Source organism: Diadema antillarum, unplaced genomic scaffold, assembly GCF_040938485.1.
Source record: "Diadema antillarum isolate AM-2024a unplaced genomic scaffold, OU_Dant_1.0 seq00001014_RagTag, whole genome shotgun sequence".
Lineage (NCBI taxonomy): Eukaryota > Metazoa > Echinodermata > Echinoidea > Diadematoida > Diadematidae > Diadema > Diadema antillarum.
The window spans coordinates 675,699-699,648 of NW_027271850.1; the positions used below are offsets into that span (position 1 = coordinate 675,699).

General features: G+C 38.1%; 1 protein-coding gene across 1 annotated transcript in view; it reads right to left on the reverse strand.

The window, feature by feature from the left end:
- Positions 1-9,362: 9,362 nt before the first annotated feature.
- The window catches only part of LOC139742687 (sucrase-isomaltase, intestinal-like), a 36,865-nt gene continuing 22,277 nt past the window's right edge, over positions 9,363-23,950 (reverse strand). The window contains exons 11-22 of the mRNA XM_071653216.1: positions 21,785-21,914; positions 21,048-21,184; positions 17,913-17,947; positions 17,001-17,117; positions 16,191-16,336; positions 15,347-15,431; positions 14,686-14,742; positions 13,756-13,880; positions 13,046-13,140; positions 12,561-12,610; positions 11,178-11,339; positions 9,363-10,535 (exon numbers count right to left, since the gene is read on the reverse strand). Coding sequence (XP_071509317.1) covers positions 10,473-10,535; positions 11,178-11,339; positions 12,561-12,610; positions 13,046-13,140; positions 13,756-13,880; positions 14,686-14,742; positions 15,347-15,431; positions 16,191-16,336; positions 17,001-17,117; positions 17,913-17,947; positions 21,048-21,184; positions 21,785-21,914 — 1,202 coding nt within the window. The 3' untranslated portion in view covers positions 9,363-10,472. The remainder of the gene's footprint in view (positions 10,536-11,177; positions 11,340-12,560; positions 12,611-13,045; positions 13,141-13,755; positions 13,881-14,685; positions 14,743-15,346; positions 15,432-16,190; positions 16,337-17,000; positions 17,118-17,912; positions 17,948-21,047; positions 21,185-21,784; positions 21,915-23,950) is intronic.

Sequence of the window (23,950 nt, forward strand, 5' to 3'; positions counted from 1 at the left end):
ATATTGGAGAGACAGCGCTTTGCTGCTGGCTAGGTATGTTGCATTTTAGGAATGATGCATATTTAAACAGAAGTGCTGTCTTGTGTCAAAGCATGGACCTACAACACATGGACATTCATGGCTCGTTAATTAATTCGTGCACCTGTTTCTGTCAAAAGCGTCACAAACACATTTTGAACATGCTTTCCTGCTTTGATCCAGTGTTGTCCACCGACAGCCAGCCTGGATAAAAACAAGACGGCGCTTTGAGAAATCTAAAAACTACATGTGCAGAAGCTAATAACTCTCTTAAATCAAGAAAAATGCATGTGCAGTTGCAGTGTATCTTGCGAAATCATCGCTAAAGCAATTTCATTTGCGAAATGCAAGTACTTTACAAGAAAAAGCAACTAATTAAGCAGATTGACTGTGATTTGTAATTTATTTTTCCCCATTTGTCGCACATTGTTTCAGAGTAAACATGGGCAGTGCTGTAGACGACATGCTTGTCTTGCCATTCAAGGATGTTACATGCATGGCCGCAAGTGGCCGCTTCAGTAATTACCAATTTTGTGACGCAAAGTTTGTCCTTGTTTCAGGTTTGCTGCTCCCCATCATTGGTGTTTATTCAAAGGCAGTTGAGTCTGAAAAGGCACCTCAGCCAAATATGACTGAAATGAGGGAAACCGGGTTCTTTTGTCAGTGATGATGCACGATTACACAATCGTCATTGTCCAAACGTCTGAATGTACTCATTAAGATGCACATAATCAGGTGGCGGTGGTGAACATTGGATCAAAGAAAGACCTCCGTTCATGGTCCATATGTGTAGCAGGTCCATGGTCAAAGCAATTTATCAACGCCTGCGGTAGAGTGCATAACTTCTCGGCGGCACGGAGCATGGGCAAAAGAAAAGATTCTCTTTTTTTCTCCATCTCTGACACCTCCCTGCTCCTGATGACACGTAATCCCGGCACGTAACATGCGTAAAGTATTGTGTAATGGGTAATTTGCCAAAGCGGTTAACGTTTCTTTAGACAAATGAAGCCTTTCCACCGTCGAATGTCATGCAAATGCATGCAAAGCTTGGGGCTGTTGCTATGTTGTAGGGATACGCAGAGGTACGCCGGAGCCGACTTTTATTTTGAACATGTCCCCCCCCCCCCCCCCAAAAAAAAAAAAAAAAAAAATGCTCAAGCTCCAGCGAAACTAGTTAGTGAAAACAAAGAATGTCAAACTTGGTGATTGTTATGAGCTATTCTTAAGCATTATTAGCAACAGATTCAAACGCATCTCCATTTGTTTTAGTTCGTTGAGCATTCGTAGTCTCGATAGGCCTATTCAGAAGGAGTGAAATATCTTCGCACTTTGTGCATTTTTTCCTTGGTTCATTGCGTGACAATTCTTGAAAGCTTACATACATTCCACTGTCTTTGACTGTGCTCTAAGCCGCTCTTTTACAGAGTATGAATATATCACGGAGACCTCCGTTCAGATGAATTTAATGTGAAAATCCTGTGTGGGACTTGGGGGGGGGGTATATGGCAGGCAACAGATCCCTTCAGTTTTTCTTCATTAAAGAAAATCGATCAACTACCTTGCGTACAAAATGGCTTCGTTTGCGAAGCTTAGAATTTAATTGTGAAATCTTTCTGATAATGAAATGTAATTGGCTAAAGCAGGGCCCTACTTATGTGTATACTTGAGTATCATGTTACAGTTAACGAAGTAGGCCTACATTTTTTAAACTGATTTTTGTTCACGTGTCCTGTTCTCTATACACATTGCTGCCGAAAGTATTGGAAGGGGCATCGAACTGCTCGCTCGGTTTGCTGTGATTGAGGAACAATGCACATTTAAACAGGAACGCTGCGTTTCGTCAAAGCAACTCATCAACACCTACGATAGTCCTCATTAATTCTTCCCTGCACAGAGCATGGTTACAAAGGAGAGATTCTAGTATCTTCTCCTGTATTGAACACCTCCGTGAACAGATAGAAGAAAAGGAGCATACACAATGAAAGCACAATGTATCTGCCTGGCGTTTACCTGCTATTTATATTAACTAGTAGCACCCGTGGAAATCCACGGGTCTGAGGGCCTTATATTTCTTCTTTTTTTTTGGGGGGGGGGGTTTACATATTTGATCTTCCACATTTTGATTGATGAAAGAATTACATGTTTTCTGATTTTTTTGTTGAATTGTGCTCTCTTCTACCCATAACCAACGCTCACAGAGAAATTTGATACTGATATGTGCCGTGATCCGGTCCATGAGTTGGAATCTTCCCGCCATTTGATTTGATTTGATTTGATTTGATTTGTTTGATTTGATTTGATTTGATTTGATTTGATTTGATTTGATTTGATTTGATCTGATCTGATTTGATTTGATTAAATTTGATTTGATTTGATTTGATTTGATTTGATAATGGTTTATTAAAACAAACATGGACAGTAGTAGCCCGAAGGCTAAATTATAATGCATCACATTCAAGAACATTATCAATCACATCAAACAACATACAATGTATGAACATTTCAACAATGACAAATATCGGTTACATTAACATAAAAAGAATATACAGCATCATATAAAAGCAATAACCAATTCATACCAATTATTATAAAAAATATATCACTTTAAAATGATAACCATAGTTATCAACGTACTCATACGAACACACGCATTAGCACACATACACACTCGTACACATGCACATCACATCCACATGTCTATACAGATGAACCTATATACTCATCTCATGCAGGCGTTCAACTCTTGCATACACAGTCACACATCAAACGATAAATAATTATAATATCCTGCTTAATTGAGATTAGAAATCAATTAATAGAAATTAATCATAAACATAAACTCCCCCCCCAAAAAAAAAATAAATTATAGAACTTTGAGTTTCGAGGGGTTAGCAGCACCAGTTGAAATCCGAGGGTTGTCCTGTCCCTCACCCGCCGCCCAACCCCCCCCCCACACACACACACTTACCTAGATTTCCACCCCTCCCCCCCCCCAAAAAAAAGAACAAACAAAACAAAACAAAATTTGGGTAAAATTACTAAAACCTCTTATGGAATTCCCCAAAAGTTCCGTCGAAACAGGGAGATATCCTTGATATTTTGACTTTTATCCCCCCCCCCCCCCCCCGGCCCATGTACCTCCAAGCATCCCCGGAAATCCACGGGCCTTAGGCCTCATATATCGTTTTTATTATTATTCATATTTCTTTTCCCACGCTATGAGAGAAAAAAATTAAACTATTTTCTCCTTCGTTTCCGCCCTCCATTTTGCTCGGGTTTTTTTTATTATGCAACTTTGTTAGATGGATTATAGAGCCACCCGTTTATTTTCTTCAAACAGTTTTATTATTATTGTTGTTATTATCATCATTATTGTTATTATCATTATCATTATTATTTGGGGGAGAGCGAGATCATAGCCATTACTTTTTAGGACGCATCAATATAGGGATGAATGAAGGGAAGAAAACAAATTAATTCGTCAAGGATTGAGAATATTTTTTTTTCCAATCGTAAGGTAAAAGTTACTCTTTGCTTGAGAAAAGATTAAAATAGCTTTCAATTTCAATTTATTTTTCATATTTCTCACATATATCACAATATAAAGTAAATTGATACGAAATCTATACAGAACATAATTCAAAATAGAACTTCACCGGAATATTCAAAAGTTTGTCTTGGTATACACAAGGTCTGTATACATGCGAGTTAAACTGAGATCATGATGCGAAAAATATGATGGTGCTTGCGTTAAAGCAAGCTTGTATAGAGCCGCAGGTCCAGGGGGTAAAATCAGATTAGGGGAAGCATAAGTACAGATATTTTTAGACCATACTATAACTGGGGGATCCGATTAAAACGAACAAGATCAAATCAAATGTTGCTAAATAAAATACAGAATAAAATACAGAAAGGTCACATGTTGCAACTATAACCTACTACAAGAAACGACATTGAGAGAACAACGACTGAGATTGTAAGGATTTAAGTGAGTGTGGAGGTATAGATTGTGACGTAACAGTTTGGCATAAATACATAAATGGAAGGTGGGCTAAAAGAATTTTGTCGTGAATATAAAATATACACACAAGAACAATGGAGCTCAGGAGTCAAATTCCAGCGGGGTCCTAAACCATGCAGGCCGTGTGACCATGGTAACAGACAGCTGCCATGCGCAAGAATTCCAACAATCGAGTGTAACAATAAGTGCTCAGAGAACGCAACAGGCAGACTGATCGAAAAATAATAATGTACATGGTTAGGATCCCGTCGGACTACTACTAGAGGATAAATAAGATAGACAAGGGAGAAAATACTGAGCAACAAGTACTATACAATATGCATGCCCTAGCTGCTCAAAAGATATTGTTTTAATTTTCGTTTGAATGAGGTTAAAGTGGTGCAGCTTGTAAGTTCCGTAGGGAGTTCATTCCAGTACTTAGGTCCAGTGAACATGATAGTTTTTTTTCGCAAAAATTGTTCGGGTACGTGGAAGGTGATATCATTGTTCAAGGCTTTATCATTGTTCAAATTTCTTTTCAAATATAAAAGACCCCCACCCGTTTGTGCCTCATCTGCCCACTCTTTTTTGATGGATCATAGTACCCCCCCCCCCTTCCCGTTCATCTGCCTCGGACTGTTTTATTATTATTATTATTATTATTATTATTATTATTATTATTATTATTATTTATTATTGCGTGATGTTGTGCTGAGTAGGCCTACTTCAGGGAATCCTAGTTTGTTTGTTTTTGTTGCTGTTGTTGTGCTTTTCCCCTTAAAAGTACACTCATTATTCCACTGCTCAGTTTTACCAATAATTGGGGAAGTAAAGAGAGAGAGAGAGAGAGAGAGAGAGAGATAATGGAGGAGGAAGAAATATAGCCAAATTTCCAGATAGTATTATTTCCTTGATTTTTTTTTTTTTTTTTTTACAGTTTCAAGACTATCACTTTCATTCATTCGTAACGTACCATTTACACAACCGACGTGTACAGCTACAGTTAACGACAAAATTATTCATACCCCTGAGAAAGTTTTGGGCAGATATCTTACAACTGAAGGAAGGAGTGATGGTGATTGGGTGTTAAATTTTTGCTCTTATTTGTCCTCAATAAATTGACATTAATTCCAGTTTCACCTCATTTGCATAACAATAGAAATGTTGAGATATAACACCCAATCACCAGCACTCAATCCTTTACTTGTAAGAAATCTGCTCAAAACCAAACATTTCCTTGAGGTATGAATAATTTTGTTGTTAACTGTATATCCCCTACCCCAATGCGACTTACAATTGTAACCTTAAAGTCGTAGTATTGTACCATGAAACTGGGCATACGCCAACAAAATGTGTGAAATATTGTATCATGAAATTAGGGTTATGCTTACGAAATGTGTGAAGTATTACACCCTGAAACCGGGCATGTTCATGCCTACAGAATGTGTCAGTGTTATACTATGAAGCCGGACTATGCTCACCGAATGTGTTGAGTATTAACATGAAACTGGGCATTGTTATTTCCGCAAAATGTGTGGAGTATATATCATGAAACTGGACATTAGTATGTACACAAAATGTTTGAAGTGCAAAACCGGGCAAATATGCACAGAAAATGTGTGAAGTGTTATGCCATGAACCCAGACATACGCCTACAAAATGTGTAAAAATCGAGCTCATCCCACGAGACCGACACCCACGAGTCATACAGCCCACGAGTCATACAGCCCACAAGCTATACAGTCCACGAGTTCGACACTGAGTAAAGAAAGCCCACGAGTTCGACATCAAGTAAAATTAGCCCACGAGTTATACAGCCCATGAGTTCGACACTACACACAAAAGGCTCACGAGACCAACACTATGCAAACAAAGCCCACGAGACCGACACTGCGCTTAAAAGGCTTACGAGACCGACACTATAGGCAAACTAAGCTCACGAGACCGACACTAGACAAAAGAGGCCCACGAGACCGACACTAGGCAAAGAACGCCAACGAGACCGACAGGATGAACAGCGCCACCTATAGACCAATTAATTGTATAGTGTGTCCAGATACTGGCATAAGGAAGATATGAGAGATGGAAAAGGAGAGTTGCTAGGGGATTACCCCGTCAATTGCCCTCCCTCGCCCCTGAACTGTTCAAGATTTTTAATAGTGTTTGCGTGTTTGAGTGTTTGTGAAAAAAATAAACAAAATTAAGAAAATGTGCATGAGATGTTTCAACATTAATTTAAAAAATGCCAAAACACCCTCATTTCCCTGTCCGCAAAAACATATGCCGGTATACAACTGCTTAGAAAAAAAAAAGGATGATGTGGACATTCAGATCAACCAACGAGAATAATACCCAGGTGTGAAATGAAGTTTACAAGAAAATATTTCACAAAATGGTCAATGTTGCAGTGCACAATTGCTATACATGATATGGAAGGGGAGTAGTCATCTGCAAAGATGTTGATTTAGTACAAATTCACAGAAAATGATAATATAATCGTCTATTAAGGTAGCTTTACGGATTCGGAAAAAGAAGATGCATCCGTGAAAACAGCTATGATTCTATTTCATGAAAAATGTACCGTTTTGAGGAAAATAATTCTACAAATACAAGCCACAATCGCTGCGATATAAAACGTTTTCATCCTTTGCAATGTCATACATTACAGTTGCAGAAAAAAAAATAGAATTGAACTCTAAGCAGGTGGGTATAAGAAGACGGATAGGATATCCAATTGGGCGTACTTAACTAGTGAAGCGAGAAAGAAAAGGGCGAAAAATAAAACCCCTTACATCCTGTCCACCGTCTAACTAGAAATTGGGAAAGCCTATTTAAAATAGAACGATGGCATCTAAAATCAAACCATACATAGTTCTTGTCCTCTATTGTTTTTTAATACTTTTTTTTGGGGGGGGGGATGAAGAGGACAATTTTATTCATAAAAAACAAACGTATAAATTGGTAACATGTCTCTCCCCGTAGCGTGACAGAACTTCCCTCTAAAAGCCACACGTGTAGACATACATAGTTACTTGATGTCGTTGATCAATATATGGTGCTGTTCAATTAGTTACAATCTCTCGCTCGATAGCGTGACGTAAATGCACCCGCCAGTATGTAATTTTCTCCTTCATGGAACACCCTGTACAGGTAATTGACATGTATATGGCGCTGTTCATCCTGTCGGTCTCGTGAGCCTTCTTTGCCTAGCGTCGGTCTCGTGAGCCTCTTTTGCGTACTGTCGGTCTAGTGAGCCTTTATTGTGTGGTGTCGGTCTCGTGGGCTTTCTTTGCCTAGTGTCGGTCTCGCTGAGCCTTTTGTGCGTAGTGTCGAACTCATGTATGACTCGTGAGCCGTATAACTCATAGGCTGTATGACTCATGGACCTATCTTTTTTTGTTGGTCTCATGGACCGTATGACTCGTGGGTGTCGCTCTCGTGGGATGACCCCAAAAATTGGGAACTGCACGAGCAGCAAAAGTTGTCGCCAGACAATTTGTGACGGGGCGACAATTTATGCCGCCAACTCTGTTGCGACATAAATTGTTGTCCCGTCAAAAATTGTCGCCCCCTGCTCGGGGCGACAATCTTTGACGGATAATGGTATAAGCAATCAATAAACCTTAAGTTTTCAAAATGCATTGCAGTAATCAATAACAGTACATCGTTCAAGACTCAGTGTCATCCACAGTAGTTGGCGCTCAAAAGAAAATATTCAAACATGAACTGAGCACAGCTTATGGTTTACAGTGACATTCACTAATATCTCGACTGTTTCCTCGAAAAGATGAGATGTGAAATAAGAAACGTCCTTCCATGTTTATACACAAGGTGAACAACTGCCCTCATTTTTTTTTCGAGGAGCTCAGTGCAGTAAACTTGGAGTCCCGTGACTATAGGGCCTCAGAGAAGCCATTCAGGTCGATTCCGCAGTAGGTCGTGGTCCTCATACTGTTGACTAGGTGTGCCCCCACTATGGCCAATACTTGTCAGGCGCGGCTTTTTGTGGTTTTCAACTAAATTGACTGAAGATCCCGTCATGTTTGCCTACTCGCATGCACAGTAACACGTGGCGTAAGGCGCTTAAGAAATTTTGTGACTATGAAGTCAATTGTGATTTATTCTGTAAACATCTATAGGTAATGCTTCAAGGAAATGATTATAATCGTTGCTATAGAGAATAATGTACGCAATGTATTTTTCGGTTCCGTGTGATGGACAATCTCGGAACAAAAAAAAAAATCTACGGTAAACTGTTCTCATTATTTTATTCGCCACATTCCCTCTAAAATGTCTCAGGATGTACAGTGTTCCGTTTACACCCGGGGGCTACGGCAGTGCGCCGTGGGTAGATGGGACATTCTTCTGTTTCCCCTCCTCCGTATCTACATTGTACGAGTCTTCTTTCATTGTCTTCGTTCCAGTCTTCGCTGCGGTGAACAGGTAGCTATCAGACGCCGTTCTCACAGTGTCTGGTCAGGCGACGCTACACAATATTTTCCGCCGCGTCTCATTACGGCCCACCTCTGAGTTTTGTTAAGGCCTGTTACGTGCGTTATCGTTTTATTACGTTCATCCCGGTTTAATTACGGCCTACAAGATTTTTCATTAGCAATGGCAGCGGTGAAGATTACTTTTTGACAGTTTCAAATAGATATCTGACAAGGCAATCACGGTCTTCCAGTCTGCTTATCCCGTCCCATCGCATTGTTGTACTTCCATCCCGTTGGGGCAACCCACGAGACCGACACCCACATGAGTTCGACACTACAGAAAACAGACTGGCGTTGACTTGCCGTAGGCAAAATTTCGCCTTAATTAGAATTACCAATCAGATGAACCTCTTCCAAAGTCAACTACTAGGTGTTTCAAAAAACATTTTCCACTTTTGATTCTTAATAATTCAAAAACTATATATCAGATAACACTGTCATTGATATGAGTGATAGCTGAATAGTGTACAATTTTGTTGGAGGTGGTTTAAATATGAAAGCACAAATCAGTTTCATGAAATCCATGATAATTTCACAGTTAGGTTCCAGGACTTTGTATATTTTCAACCCTCTGTACAAAACTTTCCCTCTGCATAGGGGTCAATGGGTGTGTATTGAAGTGTGTGGTTAACACCCTGACTATGGTCCTGAACAATGGCCAGGGTTTGAATGCTTCATTGTTCATTATAAAATGTCTTACTGGTGGGCTGTATGACTGTGGGCTGTATGACTTATGGGCCGTATAAGACGAGGGTGTCGGTTTCAAGACGCGATATAAAGAAAATCAGAAACAACAACAACTATCACGCGTGACTTTTGAATACTAGTAAACTTTATCATGGTTAGACGAAATACATTGTAGTCTACATAGGCAATCATGAACAATGTTACGTTAATGGCACTGTGGTACAGTTGACGATTGAGAACCTCCTTTGTGTTTTAGAATGTTTCAGAACGCTGGTAGGCCCCCTATACAAAAATGAAAATATTTGGCGTTTAATCTTCCGAAGATGACTGTGATCATCGGATTGTGTAATACCATTACGGCGATTGATGATTTGTATACAATATTCGGTTTACACATTAGTTTGCGCAAATATGTATGTCACAAAATTCATTGTCTCAAAAATCCGGCAATTGGGTTGAAGAACATCTAATATGGACGTCTCATAACTCATGACCATTCCCAGCCACTAAAATCAATGTCATGCGCCACTGTATAGTTGTACACATATTGGCTTGGGGATCGATCCTGTGTTACATATCTCATTGCTTTCTTTTTCGTCTTGAATTTGCAGGGCAATCAAAAAATAAGAAGCGTACTTCGCTTTTTTCGTGTACACTACACTACTATTTTCTCCAATCGTTAAACATCTCAGAAAATACGTAAAATTGTTAAAAGAATCCATATCTTACAACCTGACTTATGAAGTAGACCATTTTCTGTGATTACACAGACAATCAACTATGTCTACTCAGTTCAGTTCAGTCCATTATCATCATGGTATTTCAAACATGCAACGATATGCGTGTATAATTATTACAAACATTATAACAAACACGCATATCATAACGAATGAGGAAGCTAGAAAACAAAATCAGACGAGCCGGGTTATCTATGATCATTTCTATTTTATTTTTCTGCTGGTTCTTCTCAGACAAAGATAAAGAAGTCCATTATTTATCAGGCAATCAGAAAACAGACTATGCATTGTTTGGTTCCTGTTCTGTATAGAGGAACAGTTTGATGATTATTTTAATGCATGTCAACTTACATGAAACTTATGATGGCAGGAATCAGTATCACAAGAAACATATAAATTTCATATTAACGCACACAAAAATATGCAATTCTGTGCCATATTTTCACGACTGCATGGAAATCAGTCCCTGCTTGGTTAATGTCGCTGTCGTCTTCTGTATCAAAGCAAGCAGACACATGCAGCGGGCATGGCGTACATCTAGCCCCAAGTAATCACGTGATCAGTCGTCATACTCAGTCCTAGATTGTTGAGGGTCAAAACCTTGCGAGAGAAGGACAAGACGTAGGAGAAAGGATGATTATCATTTCAAGAGATATTACTGAAACATCTTACCTTCAAAATAAGCACAGAGAAAGAAAAATGATGAAAGAAAAAGAGTATTATTAACTTGTGATAATGGAACTTTAATCCACTGTGGTAGAGATTGCATGCCGCCTCTCCCGTCCTGTCACATTCTCTCTTTAAATCTCTCTCTCTCTTTCTCTCTTTGTGTCTTCACACCTTCTTTTCACACTGTGCTATACGTGCAGTGATGATATAAATGCAGGGATATCATGATCCAACAAAAAGCGCCAGGATCTCAACACTGCCAAACACATGCGGGCGGGAACATACCATGGAATATTTATAGGGGGCCCAAATACTATTAAGGGTTACTATCCAAACCAACAAAGTCTTTGATAAAGATGATCTTCAGGTGGAAAAATCTTCCGGTGGACATTATTTTCTCGTTCCCCCACCCCCCCCCCCCCCCCTTCTCTCTCCCTCCCCATCCCTCTGGCCATGCTCGTTCTTTATCTCTCATTTACCGACATGATCTACATTTTACTGTTTGGTTTCCTAATTATTCATTATGGAAGAGTAATAGTACGAGGCCGTGAATCGTAGGAAAGATGAACAAACCTTGGTCGTGACATTAAAACTGACGTCTGTCCAAGACTCTTTATCTACGATGACCATGGTCGGTTCAGCACCCAAACCAAGAATCTCAACCGAATCGTAAGAGAGAGTTGGGTGCAGTTCGTCGTGAATGACGGTCATCCGGAGCGAGCTGCTGCTGGAATTCTGACGATAAAATGTCATTCAAATAAAATATCAAACTGAAGTGTTATGTTTGGTAAAAAAAGATTATCGGATACCGACCTGACTGAACAGTTTGAGCCACGCAAGGGACTGATTGGCATGCATGCGCCTTTTATAGTGTGAAAGCCTGCAGGAGTGTTCAGCAGTGAATGGAATTATAAAGTGTATCAAATGCGAGCTTGATCGACGACACTCTGGTGTTTTTTTTTTATCCAATTTTTTTTTCTTGTTATTAGGCATTTTGATTACCATTATTTATCAAACAGGTAATATATGAAACAACTAGGCTCTTGTTGTTATGTTTTATATACATCTTATTACTGCTGTGTTGTTATGGTAATTACTGTTTAATAACTGTCATTATCATTATCATCAACAATGGTATTTTAGCATTTCGACAGTGGCATTGTGGCAATTAGTTTGATTAGATTTCAATTATGGCGCGCAAGCAATCTGGGTTTTTTTACATGTATTTTTCAAGTATTTTCGATCGATTTTCAATCATTCAAGTATTTGGCCCTACAGGATTATCTCAACTTTCAAATGAATTTGAAGTCTGAAATATTAGACTTTGAAGATCATGCAATAGAAAATTAAGCGATAAGCACTGTTTTTGTTTTTGTTGTTGTTGTATGGACGTGTCATGATTATACTCAACTCCTATAATCATCGATGCCAATGTATTTGACAAATCATTATCACCATTGCAAATAGACCAGTCCAGAGCTAGTAATTAAGGTTCCTAAAACATGCATTTCTTTTTATTTTGTGGTTAATTTCTGGACACACAAAAAAAAAATCTTGAATTTCGTGGCAAAATTCAGGTGATAATGTCAAAATCCACTCACGTTAATTTAGAAAAAGAATGTAATAATTTGAATGAAGGTTAATTGCATAATTTTCTTTTCATCGGGCCTCCCTATGAATGCATTAGTGAAATGTTTAAAATCACACACACACACACATACATACACACACACACACACACACACACACACACACAGAAATATCGTGACCATTGCATTTGTAGGCTCCTTATGACTTAATGCATAATCATGTCTTATTATACGTAGCCTGGCCTCGTGAAAGCATCCTAATGGCACAATTTCTCTCACCATGGTGGAAGCACTCCTGCCATTTTTCTCTCTGAAGGAAATATCAGCCTATTCGAATTCACAGCAAATTAAGACTTGGCCGTCTTACCGATGTTACTGTATACTGGCTGTAAGTGTACTGTCCGCTGATCACAGAATCTGTTGTTGAGTAATAGAAGGGTGGACAATAATCTAAACACATTCGAAAAAGAATTACTTGTGAGAATCAATTTTATGAATTCATGTACTACTAGGAGATAATAAACCAAATAGCAGAACGAATTGCCTGCAGTTTAGCTCAGAAGCAAGTGTAGTAATTATCAGGGAGTTTATTGGAAATGACGGAAATTACTGAACACTGATTTTAATTGACACATGACATTGGATCGAGTCTGACAAAAACAAGATATTTACCGTCGTTATACACTCTACAACTTCGACGTGAATTGCTTTTGTCACATTCGTCACTATGTGGTTCTTATTCTCTTTTGTGATAGTAGAGCTCACACCCCAAGCAAAAATTAAAATAAATAAACACATATTATGAATAAAAACATACAATGAAAATGCAAAACAAAATGAAGGTCGTTCAACCTTTAGACTGCCCGTCGTCCCAGAACAAGTCACCGTTGGCGGCGTAGTCGTCTTCGTCACCAAGGGCAACGATCAAACCAAGGGAATTCTGTCGACTAGCCAACATGAACATCCAACAAAGAGAGACAAATAGAGAAAGACAGCAAGAGAAAGAGAGTCAGTGAATGGTGAAAAAACGAAAGATGTGTGCTATAGTAGTTCATCGATCAATGAAAAATATTCATACAATTTTATATGATATATGCATATATACTATGTGTATATAAATGTATATATATGTATATATGTATAATATATACATATATATGTATATATATATATATATATATATATATATATATATAATATATTGTATATATGTGTGTGTGTATACATATACATTATATCTTAGAACTAATAGTGCGATACGCAGGAGATTCCGTCTGTCTATTTCGTTTGAGATGTAAAGAATATCAGAATCCAATCTGTAGAGAATCTTGGACAATCTGTTGGGTGAAGTTGATTAATCAACCCTTTCTGACGAGATGTTAAAATCCCAACTAGGTTCCCACAGATAAAGAAAAAAAAAACCGATGCTTGGAATATAAATCAAATGTTTGAATGGATATGGCTTCTGCAGAAAGAGAAAAAAAATCTTTTAGTACCTTATTTAGTGGACAAAATCATGAGATATTCTGCTTCTTTAATTGTATATCATTCCCTTTCTTTACCTCGCCTCCGTTGTGATATTCGGTTCCTGAACAGGGATTATGTAACCTCCACGGATGTGCAATGGGATGTAGTTTAATGGAGCACTCAATACTTCCAGGCGTCCCTTTGCGTCTTCTTCCCTACCCTAGTGAGTTGACACACATCCATACGCGCACACACAAATAATCATACACACCAAAATATTACACAAACGCACATGGATACATACGCAAAGATACACACACGTGTGAAAAAGAAATGGAGAAAAGGAGTAAAAGCTCAAGTCATTAAGAAAAAGATAATGTCTTTTTAGCCGGCTCGAAGATCCCCCCACCCCACTCTGCCCTCTCTCTTTTCCCTCACACCCTCTCTCCCTTTCTTCCCCCCCCCCCCCCGCTCTCTCATGTGTCACTGGTGTTATTACTGTCTTGCCTGTGAATCGTTTTCTTTCAACTTGACTTTTTGAATATTAGTAATACCATTGAAGTAAACTAGCTTTAGGACCGTCATATTCGTAGAAGGGAAAAGTTTAGATAATTAATTTTGCTCTCTTGTATTGATGATTAGTATGACACAAATTGATATCAAAATGAATATTGGTTATCAATCAGTAGGACCAGTCATCAATCTTATCTTCGTAATATGACATAATACAAAACTTTGCAAGGTATTTTCACTAAGTTGCTTATGCATTTGATGCATATTCATACAGAATTATTGATATTTCTTTTTGTTTTATTTTGTTTTTCTCTTTGCTAGAATTATGCCAAGTGCGTTAAGCCTTGGGCAAGATGTTTTACCCACAACGTGAAATTATTAACAACGATACTTGGAATAAAGAAAATAAAGAATGACTTGTGGAAGAGGGGGGGGGGCTTTGAGAACGAAGAAGTTGATGACAATATTAACATTATTCTCGATAAGTTCTGATGCAGAGAATTTGAACGTACCGTGCGGTAGTCATACCAGCGGGCTTCAGGAAAGTACGCCTCGACGGTCAGCTGTCCCTGTGTTGCAAGTGGGAAGAAAATTAAACAAGCAGTTTCTGTTAGTCAAAACCGATACAGGGAAACTGGTAAATATTTGTGACCTGCCATCTCAAAGAAACAAAAAACTCGCGTCGACATTGTATGTTTCTTTTCCATAAAAAAGAAAAAATGGGGGGAAAAAGCCTGAAGGAGTTCTATTTGAAGGTCAGGCCCATATTCAAATTATACAACATGGCACCCTTTATTGTTTGTTGAATGGATTGGGACTCCATGCAATTTAGTGATGGGATTATCAGATTGATCCAAAACTTAATACATCCATCAATGATACTCTATTTATGATTGTGTCAAATTTAATACTCGGGGATTTAGAAAATGCAGAAAAGTAAGTTGTGATAGCGAATATGAACCTACACAAGTGAAACACTGCGCAAATTTTGAATGGATTGTCCGATTTAACGTGTTCTAATACTGCCGAATTTCATTCAATCCATGACTTTGCATATATATCCATCCGTATGGGTTTTATTCCCATTTAATGTAACAGTTGTGATTCTGTTCTGATGAATCTTAAACATATACAGGGAAAAGAACAAGAAAGAAACATGTTTAACAAACTTACCTTCTCCGTTGCTGGAGATATCATGAAGGCTGGTCCCCATAAAAACTGACGATCAATAGTGAATGTGTTGACATCTGTTGGAAATCTGAAGCAGCATAAGACATTTTTGTTATTGTCTTTAAACTTGACAGTGATAAGGAGTCGAAATGTCCTCAAAAGAGATTGGCTAGTTTTATGTATGGTTCTGAATATCAATGTTATATGTAAATGTTTTCATCAAACATTGCATTATGTGTGTAATGTTTCATTTACTAATAGTAATAGTACTATATCGACGACGTAACAAAATATCACTTTCACTTCGCAGGAGCATTGCTCGTGCTGCTTATCTAGTCAACCACTGGATCGCATTTTTCATCTGGACTGTGAAGGTTTTGGTCACACAGTAACATATCGTCATTAAAAAAAGAGAGACCATGTTTTCCAACATACTCTCATCGATTTTAGTGATACTGTTGTTGTTGCTGGTGCCGATATAAGATTTTTTTTTTTTTTTGGTCGTTCTAAGCAATGCATCAAGGAGGGGCAAGGTGAATTATGGGATAGCTACACTTTGTTGCACTTGGAGTACATGTACTATAGTAATCGGAAATCCGCACCAAACCCCTTCGGAGAAAACAATGGGCTGCATGGGTTCCGAGAATAGTTGACAGGATGGACAACTGAAAACGCTTAATTATACTGTATGCCTATAACAACGGAAATCAATAGTGCTCTGACGTGCATTCAACAAAGTAAAAAAAAAATATCTATATGCGACTTCACAACAATCAATGTGTTTCCCAAACACAGTAGAATGTTTGCTATAACATGTGAAAATCTGTAATACCGTGGTAGTTCTTACTCGTGAAGGAGTGGCCTGGCAACCGTAACTCCCTCGGTATGCGCATGGTAGAACAGTGTGTAGAGAAAGGGTAGGAGACGGTAGCGGATGAGGAGAATTTCACGGGATGTTGTTGCCACATCAGTCCATACAGTTGGATGCTGGTCCTATTTCCAAAACGACATGACTGACATTTTTATTACAGCTGATTATAAGATCATTTGTGCGGTGCAATAATTCTAGCGGAAAAAAAAATGTTTTAACAAATGTAATAATAATGTCATTTTCTGATTGATTGATTGATTGATTGATCGAATAATTGTGGTGTAAAGACTCTGGTATATAAAGACTCGGTTCTAGGACAATAATTAGCCCTGAACAATTACCCCTGACCTTAAACCTCACCCTAAGCCTAATCATAATTCTGTACCTAATCTTAATCCTAATTCAAGTTCTAATCTTAAACTTAACCCTAGCCCTAGTCTTTATTTTAACCCTACCACAAACCGGTATTTAGTCATATGGTACAATTGACCTGATACGGTAGACTCTACCACATATTCTCTCTTTTTTTTTTTTTTGTCTATACCAATAAGGAAGAAATGAGGGCCCGTTCAACGTAGCTGATTCATTATGAAGAAGAATGTGCAAATATTATTTGTTCTCTAGAGAACGTGCTCCCCAAATGACAGTGATTGAATACCCATGCAATTTATGTCTATTTGAGTTTACTGTTTGGGGGTTTCACATTCTTTTTTTGCACGTAAAACAGACAGCAAATACAAACTAATACAAGTATAAAGCGTAATGATAGTAGGCCTAATTACATACTATAGTGTCTCTTGTGTTGTGGTTGCGTGCGAATGGGTAGAAAGCGCCAAGCTCCATCCATCGATGACAAAGTTCTTCCGTCGTGTTATAGAAAAATCCACAGATATCAGCACCAACCTATATTCATTAGAAAGCAACAGAGTGCAACGTGACAATCTGTTTCTGATGCCATTGCATTAAGCACTTTATGCATCGTGTATGAGCACGAGATACGCGATGAAAAACAACGAGATATTACAATTGCATCCGGCAAAAGGCTCAATAGAAAATAGACACACATTACCTATCATCTATGTGCACATGTGCTCATAATGTGCTCGAATACCAAGCTGTAGGCCAAGTTATTTTTGTTATTTCTCTAAAAATTATACGGAATTGTTATTAAGTTATGCCGAAACATATAATGCAGCCCCGCTAAGTTACAAAAAAACAAACAAACAAACAAACAAACAAACAAACAAACAAAAACAAAGCAATGATACCTCTGAAATTAGTGAAACAATCCTCCTTGTAAAACAAACCAAAAAAAAAAACAACCCAAAAATATACATCACCATGAAGACATGAAAGAGAGCCAGCTAACTGTTTTGTACGGTATATGAAATCTGTATTTTTCTAAACAAAATGTAAATCTAAATACTTAGTAATGTGATTTGTAATCGATTAAAGCAATATTATATAGTTCACGCCAAAACTTTCTCAGCCTTGGTCACACCTGACATATGGACCTGCACTTGCCCTAAAAGCTTCATGTGAACATTTGGCTGCTCAACGTATTCTCTGGAGGCCAATGGTGTTTTGTTAATCTCATATGTAAAGGGACAAGGCTCAGCTTCCCCGGCTTGATATAAATGAGTGATTGTCACATGATAAGGGTGCGTCTCATTAATTAATCAAAATGTATGAACTTACGTATGGGAATCCAAACATGCTCATCTCGAGTAACGCTAGTGAAGAAGAGAGAGAGAGAGAGGGGGGGGGGGGGAAGAGTGTCAGTCATGTATTCATGTAATAAAAGTTGGCAAGAGCAAGTTCGAATACCCCTCACGGAATCCAGCCTGTTCCTTTCCCATTATAGATTATTTGTATCAGATAAAGATGGCAGATGAGAACAGTTTTCTCAAAGCAACTCAAAAGGGTTATATAACGGTAATTATCGGAATCTAACCCTTTTTTTTCTTGAAAATATGTTGTATAGCCATGCCTAGATTCCAATCAGCTGGAATGATTTCACCATCCTACATTACATTTAACAATCTAACAATCAAGAATTATTATCAACTTATTACTGTGCAATTATTACTATGTCTAAACAATCATTTATTAAAGAATCATCCCCAGCAGCCTTTTTGTTCCTGAGCTCTTTGCTTTCGGCGATTATTTCTTCTAGTGCTATTGGGGAACTCATTTCAATAGCTTAACTTGTGCTACCGACACTATAAAGGTCTCTTTGAGTGATATTGTTTGCACTGTTAAAGTGTTTTTTAAGTTCATCAAATTTTTCGAAATAGTAAAGTTTCAGTGTCAATTTGACTACATGTTTTTCTATCATCTACTTTAGCCATTGATAAGTTTCCAATATCCGTTAGGGTTGTTTTCCTACATTGGTCTTTATAGTTATTACGTAGGCTTATATCGTTTCGCACTATTTGGATCTCGTCTTTCTCACTCTCTGTTTATACATCTTGCGCAATGTTTGACGGTCATCTTCGAGCAACTTCTTTGCGTCAATATCCTTACATTTCTTGTACTTATTTTTCAGAGCAAAATACTTCTTTCGTAATTTGGAGCAATTTTCCTAAAATCACGGACGTCTATGCTTGTGACATCATTGTGGCATACCTCAGTTGGAAATGTATTCTTTTCCAGAAACTCAACCAGTTTTTGACGCGGAAGTAAAGTAAATGTATTTGGCTGCGTTTGTTAGACCATCAATCGCAACTTGATCGATGGTGGCGTCACTTTTAGATAGGCTGTTTAGATCACCAACTATTTTCATAATGTCTTGTTTATTTAGGTTATTACAAATTCATTGGATAATGCAGGATTCTAGTGTGGAAAGAATTTTCTTGGTTTAACGGTTTGTGTGTGTGTGTGTGGGGGGGGGGGTGATTCAATATGTTTCAAATTCTTATCAAACCTAGTGCGTAATGTCACACATAAGGGCTTTTTACACTTGTAAATTTTTGCTTAGCCCCGGACCAACGGTGGGGCTAAGGGGGGGGGGGGGGGGGGGGCTTAGCCCCACCATTGGTACGGGACTATCCTTAGCCCACTTTCTGTTTACACTCGTTTTTGCCAAAGTGGGCTAGCCCCACCGATAGTACGGTACTATCTGGCCCTGCAAAATAGCAGGGGTTAGCACCGCAATTGCGGTGCCAAGCAAGTGAGTATAAACAGAACGAAAAAATAATCCTGGGCTAAGCGACGGAGACGAAGTCCGACCCTCACTGACCAATCAGAAACGAGGTAATCAAGTACTGCCGGTGCGTGCGTGTACGTGTACAGTACACAGCGTAATTATGAATATTCATGTGGTTTGGAAAGTCCGGGGCTAAGAAATACGAGTGTAAAAAGGTCAGTTTTTTCCTTAGCCCCGGACAAGAGATAGTACGGGACTAATTGGCGAGTGTAAAAAGTTGAAAAAATTGGTACGGGACTAACGATAGTCCTGGGTCAGAGAAAGTCCGGGGTTAAGAAACACAAGTGTAAATAGCCCTTAAATTGGGCTATGTTTGTCAACTGGTCAAACAGCAGAGTATCAAATACGTCGACAAAAAAACAAAAACCCTGATCAAATACCTTGGAAAAGTTCGTGGAAAACTATGCAGTAGTCGACAGTGTTTGCAGCCGCACATGTCAGTTTCCCAACAAGTAACGTCATTCAAGTTGCGTAATGTCATACATATTGGGCTATGTTTGTCAAACAACAGAGTATCAAATTCGTCGACAAAAAACATAAACCCTGATCTTGGAAAAGTTCGTGGAAAACTATGCAGTAGTCGACAGTGTTCGCAGCCGCGCATGTCAGTTTCCCAACAAGTAACATCACTACCTATGCGACCATTCACAGTGATCATGTTCAGGCTTTCATATATTATCAGTGAGACTTTGTACACAGAAACACTGTTTTTAATGACACAAATCTGTCTTTTACTGACGATATTTCTAGAGCTACGGTCAGGGTGCAATGTGAAGTGTGCTTCGGAGCGCAGCCGGTTAATTTCCTTTTGTTTGTAACGTGTAGATGGCACAATCACGTTGAGTTGCACTGCCCTATAATTAGGCTGCGGTATGGTGTAATTGTAGCAATGATTATATTGTTTAAGGTAAGCTCTGGAGGGGTTATATTGTGACACTGCATAACTTTGCATGAAATACCGATACGAATATCATTGTTGATTTTGTTTTGTTTTTTCAAGACATAATCTATTTAGGTCCTACCCGTCCCAACAAAGTTGATAATCAGTATTGACGCCAGGTATAATTTCACCTGTAGTCATGACTCATTATCACCATGTTCTTTGAAGATTTAACAACGTACATGTACAGTTTTTGCAACATTCAAAAATGTGATTTGGTCGCTTTAAACCAATTATATATTAGCAGGTACCAGTACCTACAATGACTCAATGTTATCATTATCAAACCCCTCTGGCAGAGCAGTGGCAACATTGAAGAGGCTTCCTTGTGTAGAGAAAACCATACTATTGCTTTCTATTATTACCTTTGGCTGTCGTTATCATTACAACTTACATACTGGTACGTTGGTAGTTTTAATATTATAATTACTGTAAAAATAATGAAAGAAAAGCACAATGATTTATTTTGACATTATCTTCTTCGTACATTTGTATTTCATTTATCGATGCAGATTATCATTCATCCAGTTGAAGTGTAACAATCTAACTTCCAAATCTAATTTCTGGTTTGTAAGAATTTGGAGGATATTTCAATCATTATTAGGGTTAGCAGTATAATCCTAGCAATCGTGTAGCACTGATGACATAATTGGCAACAATTAGAGGAGATGGCCTGAAACCTTACACGGTATGCTGTGGCCAAGAGCGGGCCACTCGCTCTTGTTATCACCCGTCCAGTGCCCGGCGTAATGCCCACTACCCGTGAACGTCGATCTAGTCAGCACCATGCTCCGTCGAGAAGGGAAAATCTCGTCCAAGGCCCTGGGAAAGGCGGAAGGCGGAAGGGTGTATTTATGAGAAACGTCTCTTGGAACATGAAAGCGTAATAGATATTTATCGAACCTCCATTATACTCTAATTATGTAGTCCAAGGAATGGCTTGGCATTTACAGTGGATTACATTAAAAATGGACAGATCCAAAGGGGGACATTGCAGTTCCGGCGTTAGGAAGCGATCTTCTGGACCGCGATCCAGATGACAGCTTCGGGCACGGTTCGCTTCGTAGACCGGCCCAGCATGCGAGAATGGACAGTTCATAACTGTAACATCTGTGATTGTGTAAACCTCTGTATGCGTGTGTTCCCCCCCCCCCCCTTTTTTTTTGGGGGGGGGGGGGGCTTATAAAAGTGTTTACAATTCGGTCTATCATTATAGCACTCTGGCAATGTGGTTCGATTGTTATTTTCCTTTCACTACTTGTGTGATAACTTAAAAAAAAACAACGATAAAACATAATCCCCTTTTCACCCCAAAATGCAGCCAAAGTTTGGTGGTTATACTGTAGTTTTCGCATTTTTAATCTTGACCATGTAATGGCACTTCTTCTTTGTCGGATGAGATGTGGGAGAGGGAACACTCACGTCCTCGTTGCGATGCTCATGGAGTGTCCGTACATGCTGTGTACATTATAATGCCTGCTCCAAGCCTGCATATTGTCCATGCAAATCGTCTTGTCCCAAATGTGTCCTCCGTCTGTCTCGTACAACCAGACTAGTGAGGAACGGAGAGAGGAAAGAACAATGTCCTCCAAAGTTGTCACATTTCTCAACTTACAGTGACAAATAGTTGAAACTGATAACTGTCAAACCTCAGCGCATGATCCATTTCTCTCACTTAAGTAATATATAGGCTTTAGCTATTTTGACTGAACTTCGTGAATATTGTCCTGCTGTTTTTGTTTTGTTTTGTTTGAACAATTCCAACTTTACAAAGAAAAAATGTGAACCATGATCTTGGTCAAACATTTACGCACTTCGATCAAAACAATTAGAACTGTCATGAAACACACACACACACACACAAACACGCTTAGAGACATTTTATGTAATAACGCGCTATATAAATGTTGTGAATTATTATTATTATTATTATTATTAAACACAGACACACGCTTCAGAGCATTCTAATTTGCCACCGTGCCGGGACGTATGTCTTCGAGCATTGAAATGAGGCCATTATACTATAATGTCATTCAATTCAGCTTGTATTTTATGAATTTCGTTTTTGTTTTATCTCTTTGATAAGCAATAAATGTTTTGAAGACAAATCCTTTGTATTGGATGCATAGTCCAGAATGCCGTTTCGTGTAGTTCCAAACGACAAACTGATCTGCGAACTGATAATTCAAGAAACAAATCTGTATCATTCCGTCTTACTCTTCCATTTGGAACACTTAATCATCTGATTGCTTTTGTGTTTTTCACATGTGATTTCAGTTCTCTAAGAAACTTACTCACGTAAGAATGAAACAAAAACATTCGATACAATTCCAACACTTATAAGACTGAATTGCATCCACGCAAATTTTGGTGGGTATTACTCAATGGACACTGATGGACAAAACAGAAATTGATGTGTGCGAAACTGAATGCCCCCCCCCCAAAAAAAAAAAAATAAAAAAAAAAATATATATATATATATATATATATATGTATCACGTCATTTAGAGATAAATCATTACAAATTATTGTAAAATGAATGCAAGCAGCCTGCATTATTTGACTGGCCAATAGGGTACATGCAGGTAATATGAGACTATTAAGCTCATTTGCATAAATGGCATGAAGATGCATACAGAGAAACCCATCAAACTTTGTTTTTGGGAATTAGCAACTATTCATCCTTCCTTTTATATAGCATTTGCACCAATCAAATATTTTTGTTGACAGTTAATATGCAAATTATGACATCATCGCAGAAGTCTCATATTACCTGCATGTGCAGGTAATATGAGACTGTGCATGGTAGACATTGTGTCAATGTTAAAATGACAATCTTATGTCTTAAATTCATGACTTTTTTCTATTGGTGTTGTTTGACTATTTAATTTTAATAGATATCATATGAATATTATCTAAAACTGAGACAAATAACACAATTTTAAGCCAAAAATTGAATTTAAGCATGAAACGCCATTTTCCGTGTGTTTGTACACAAATCTCGGAAATTCTCAAATTTGACGCCGACATGAGATTTCATTACGGACATGAGATTATTACGTAAAGGTCGTTTACTTTTATTTTTCACAAAATAGGTATCAAATGTTGCACAAAAGTTCAAAGAAAAAAAGATAATCCCGATGGGCATTTTATTATATTTTATTATTCTTTTTTTTTTTTTGCAACTGAGCTAGGCCTGGCCTAGCTCAGTTGCAAAAAGAAAATTGAATAAAAAATAATAAAAACCGCGGAAATATCACACAAAACGTTGAGACCCCAGTCTTTTATGGTTAAAACTATGAAAATTGTGAATTCAAATGTTTGAAGTAATCGTGTACAGTATCTAACACATATAAAATAACACTTAAACTAAAGATTAAAGCACACCAAATTAATTGTGGCATTAATTTGGAAGCACCCTATCTAAAGTACACAAATATTAATTTACATACATGTTCATATAGCTGTGTGTTGTAATTTGTGATACATTTTTTATATACTTTGAACATAAAAAAAACTGTCAGAGAAGAAAATGAGGTATTTTGATGTTGGCTTCTATCTAATTAGGCAAGTCACTTGAAATCAGAG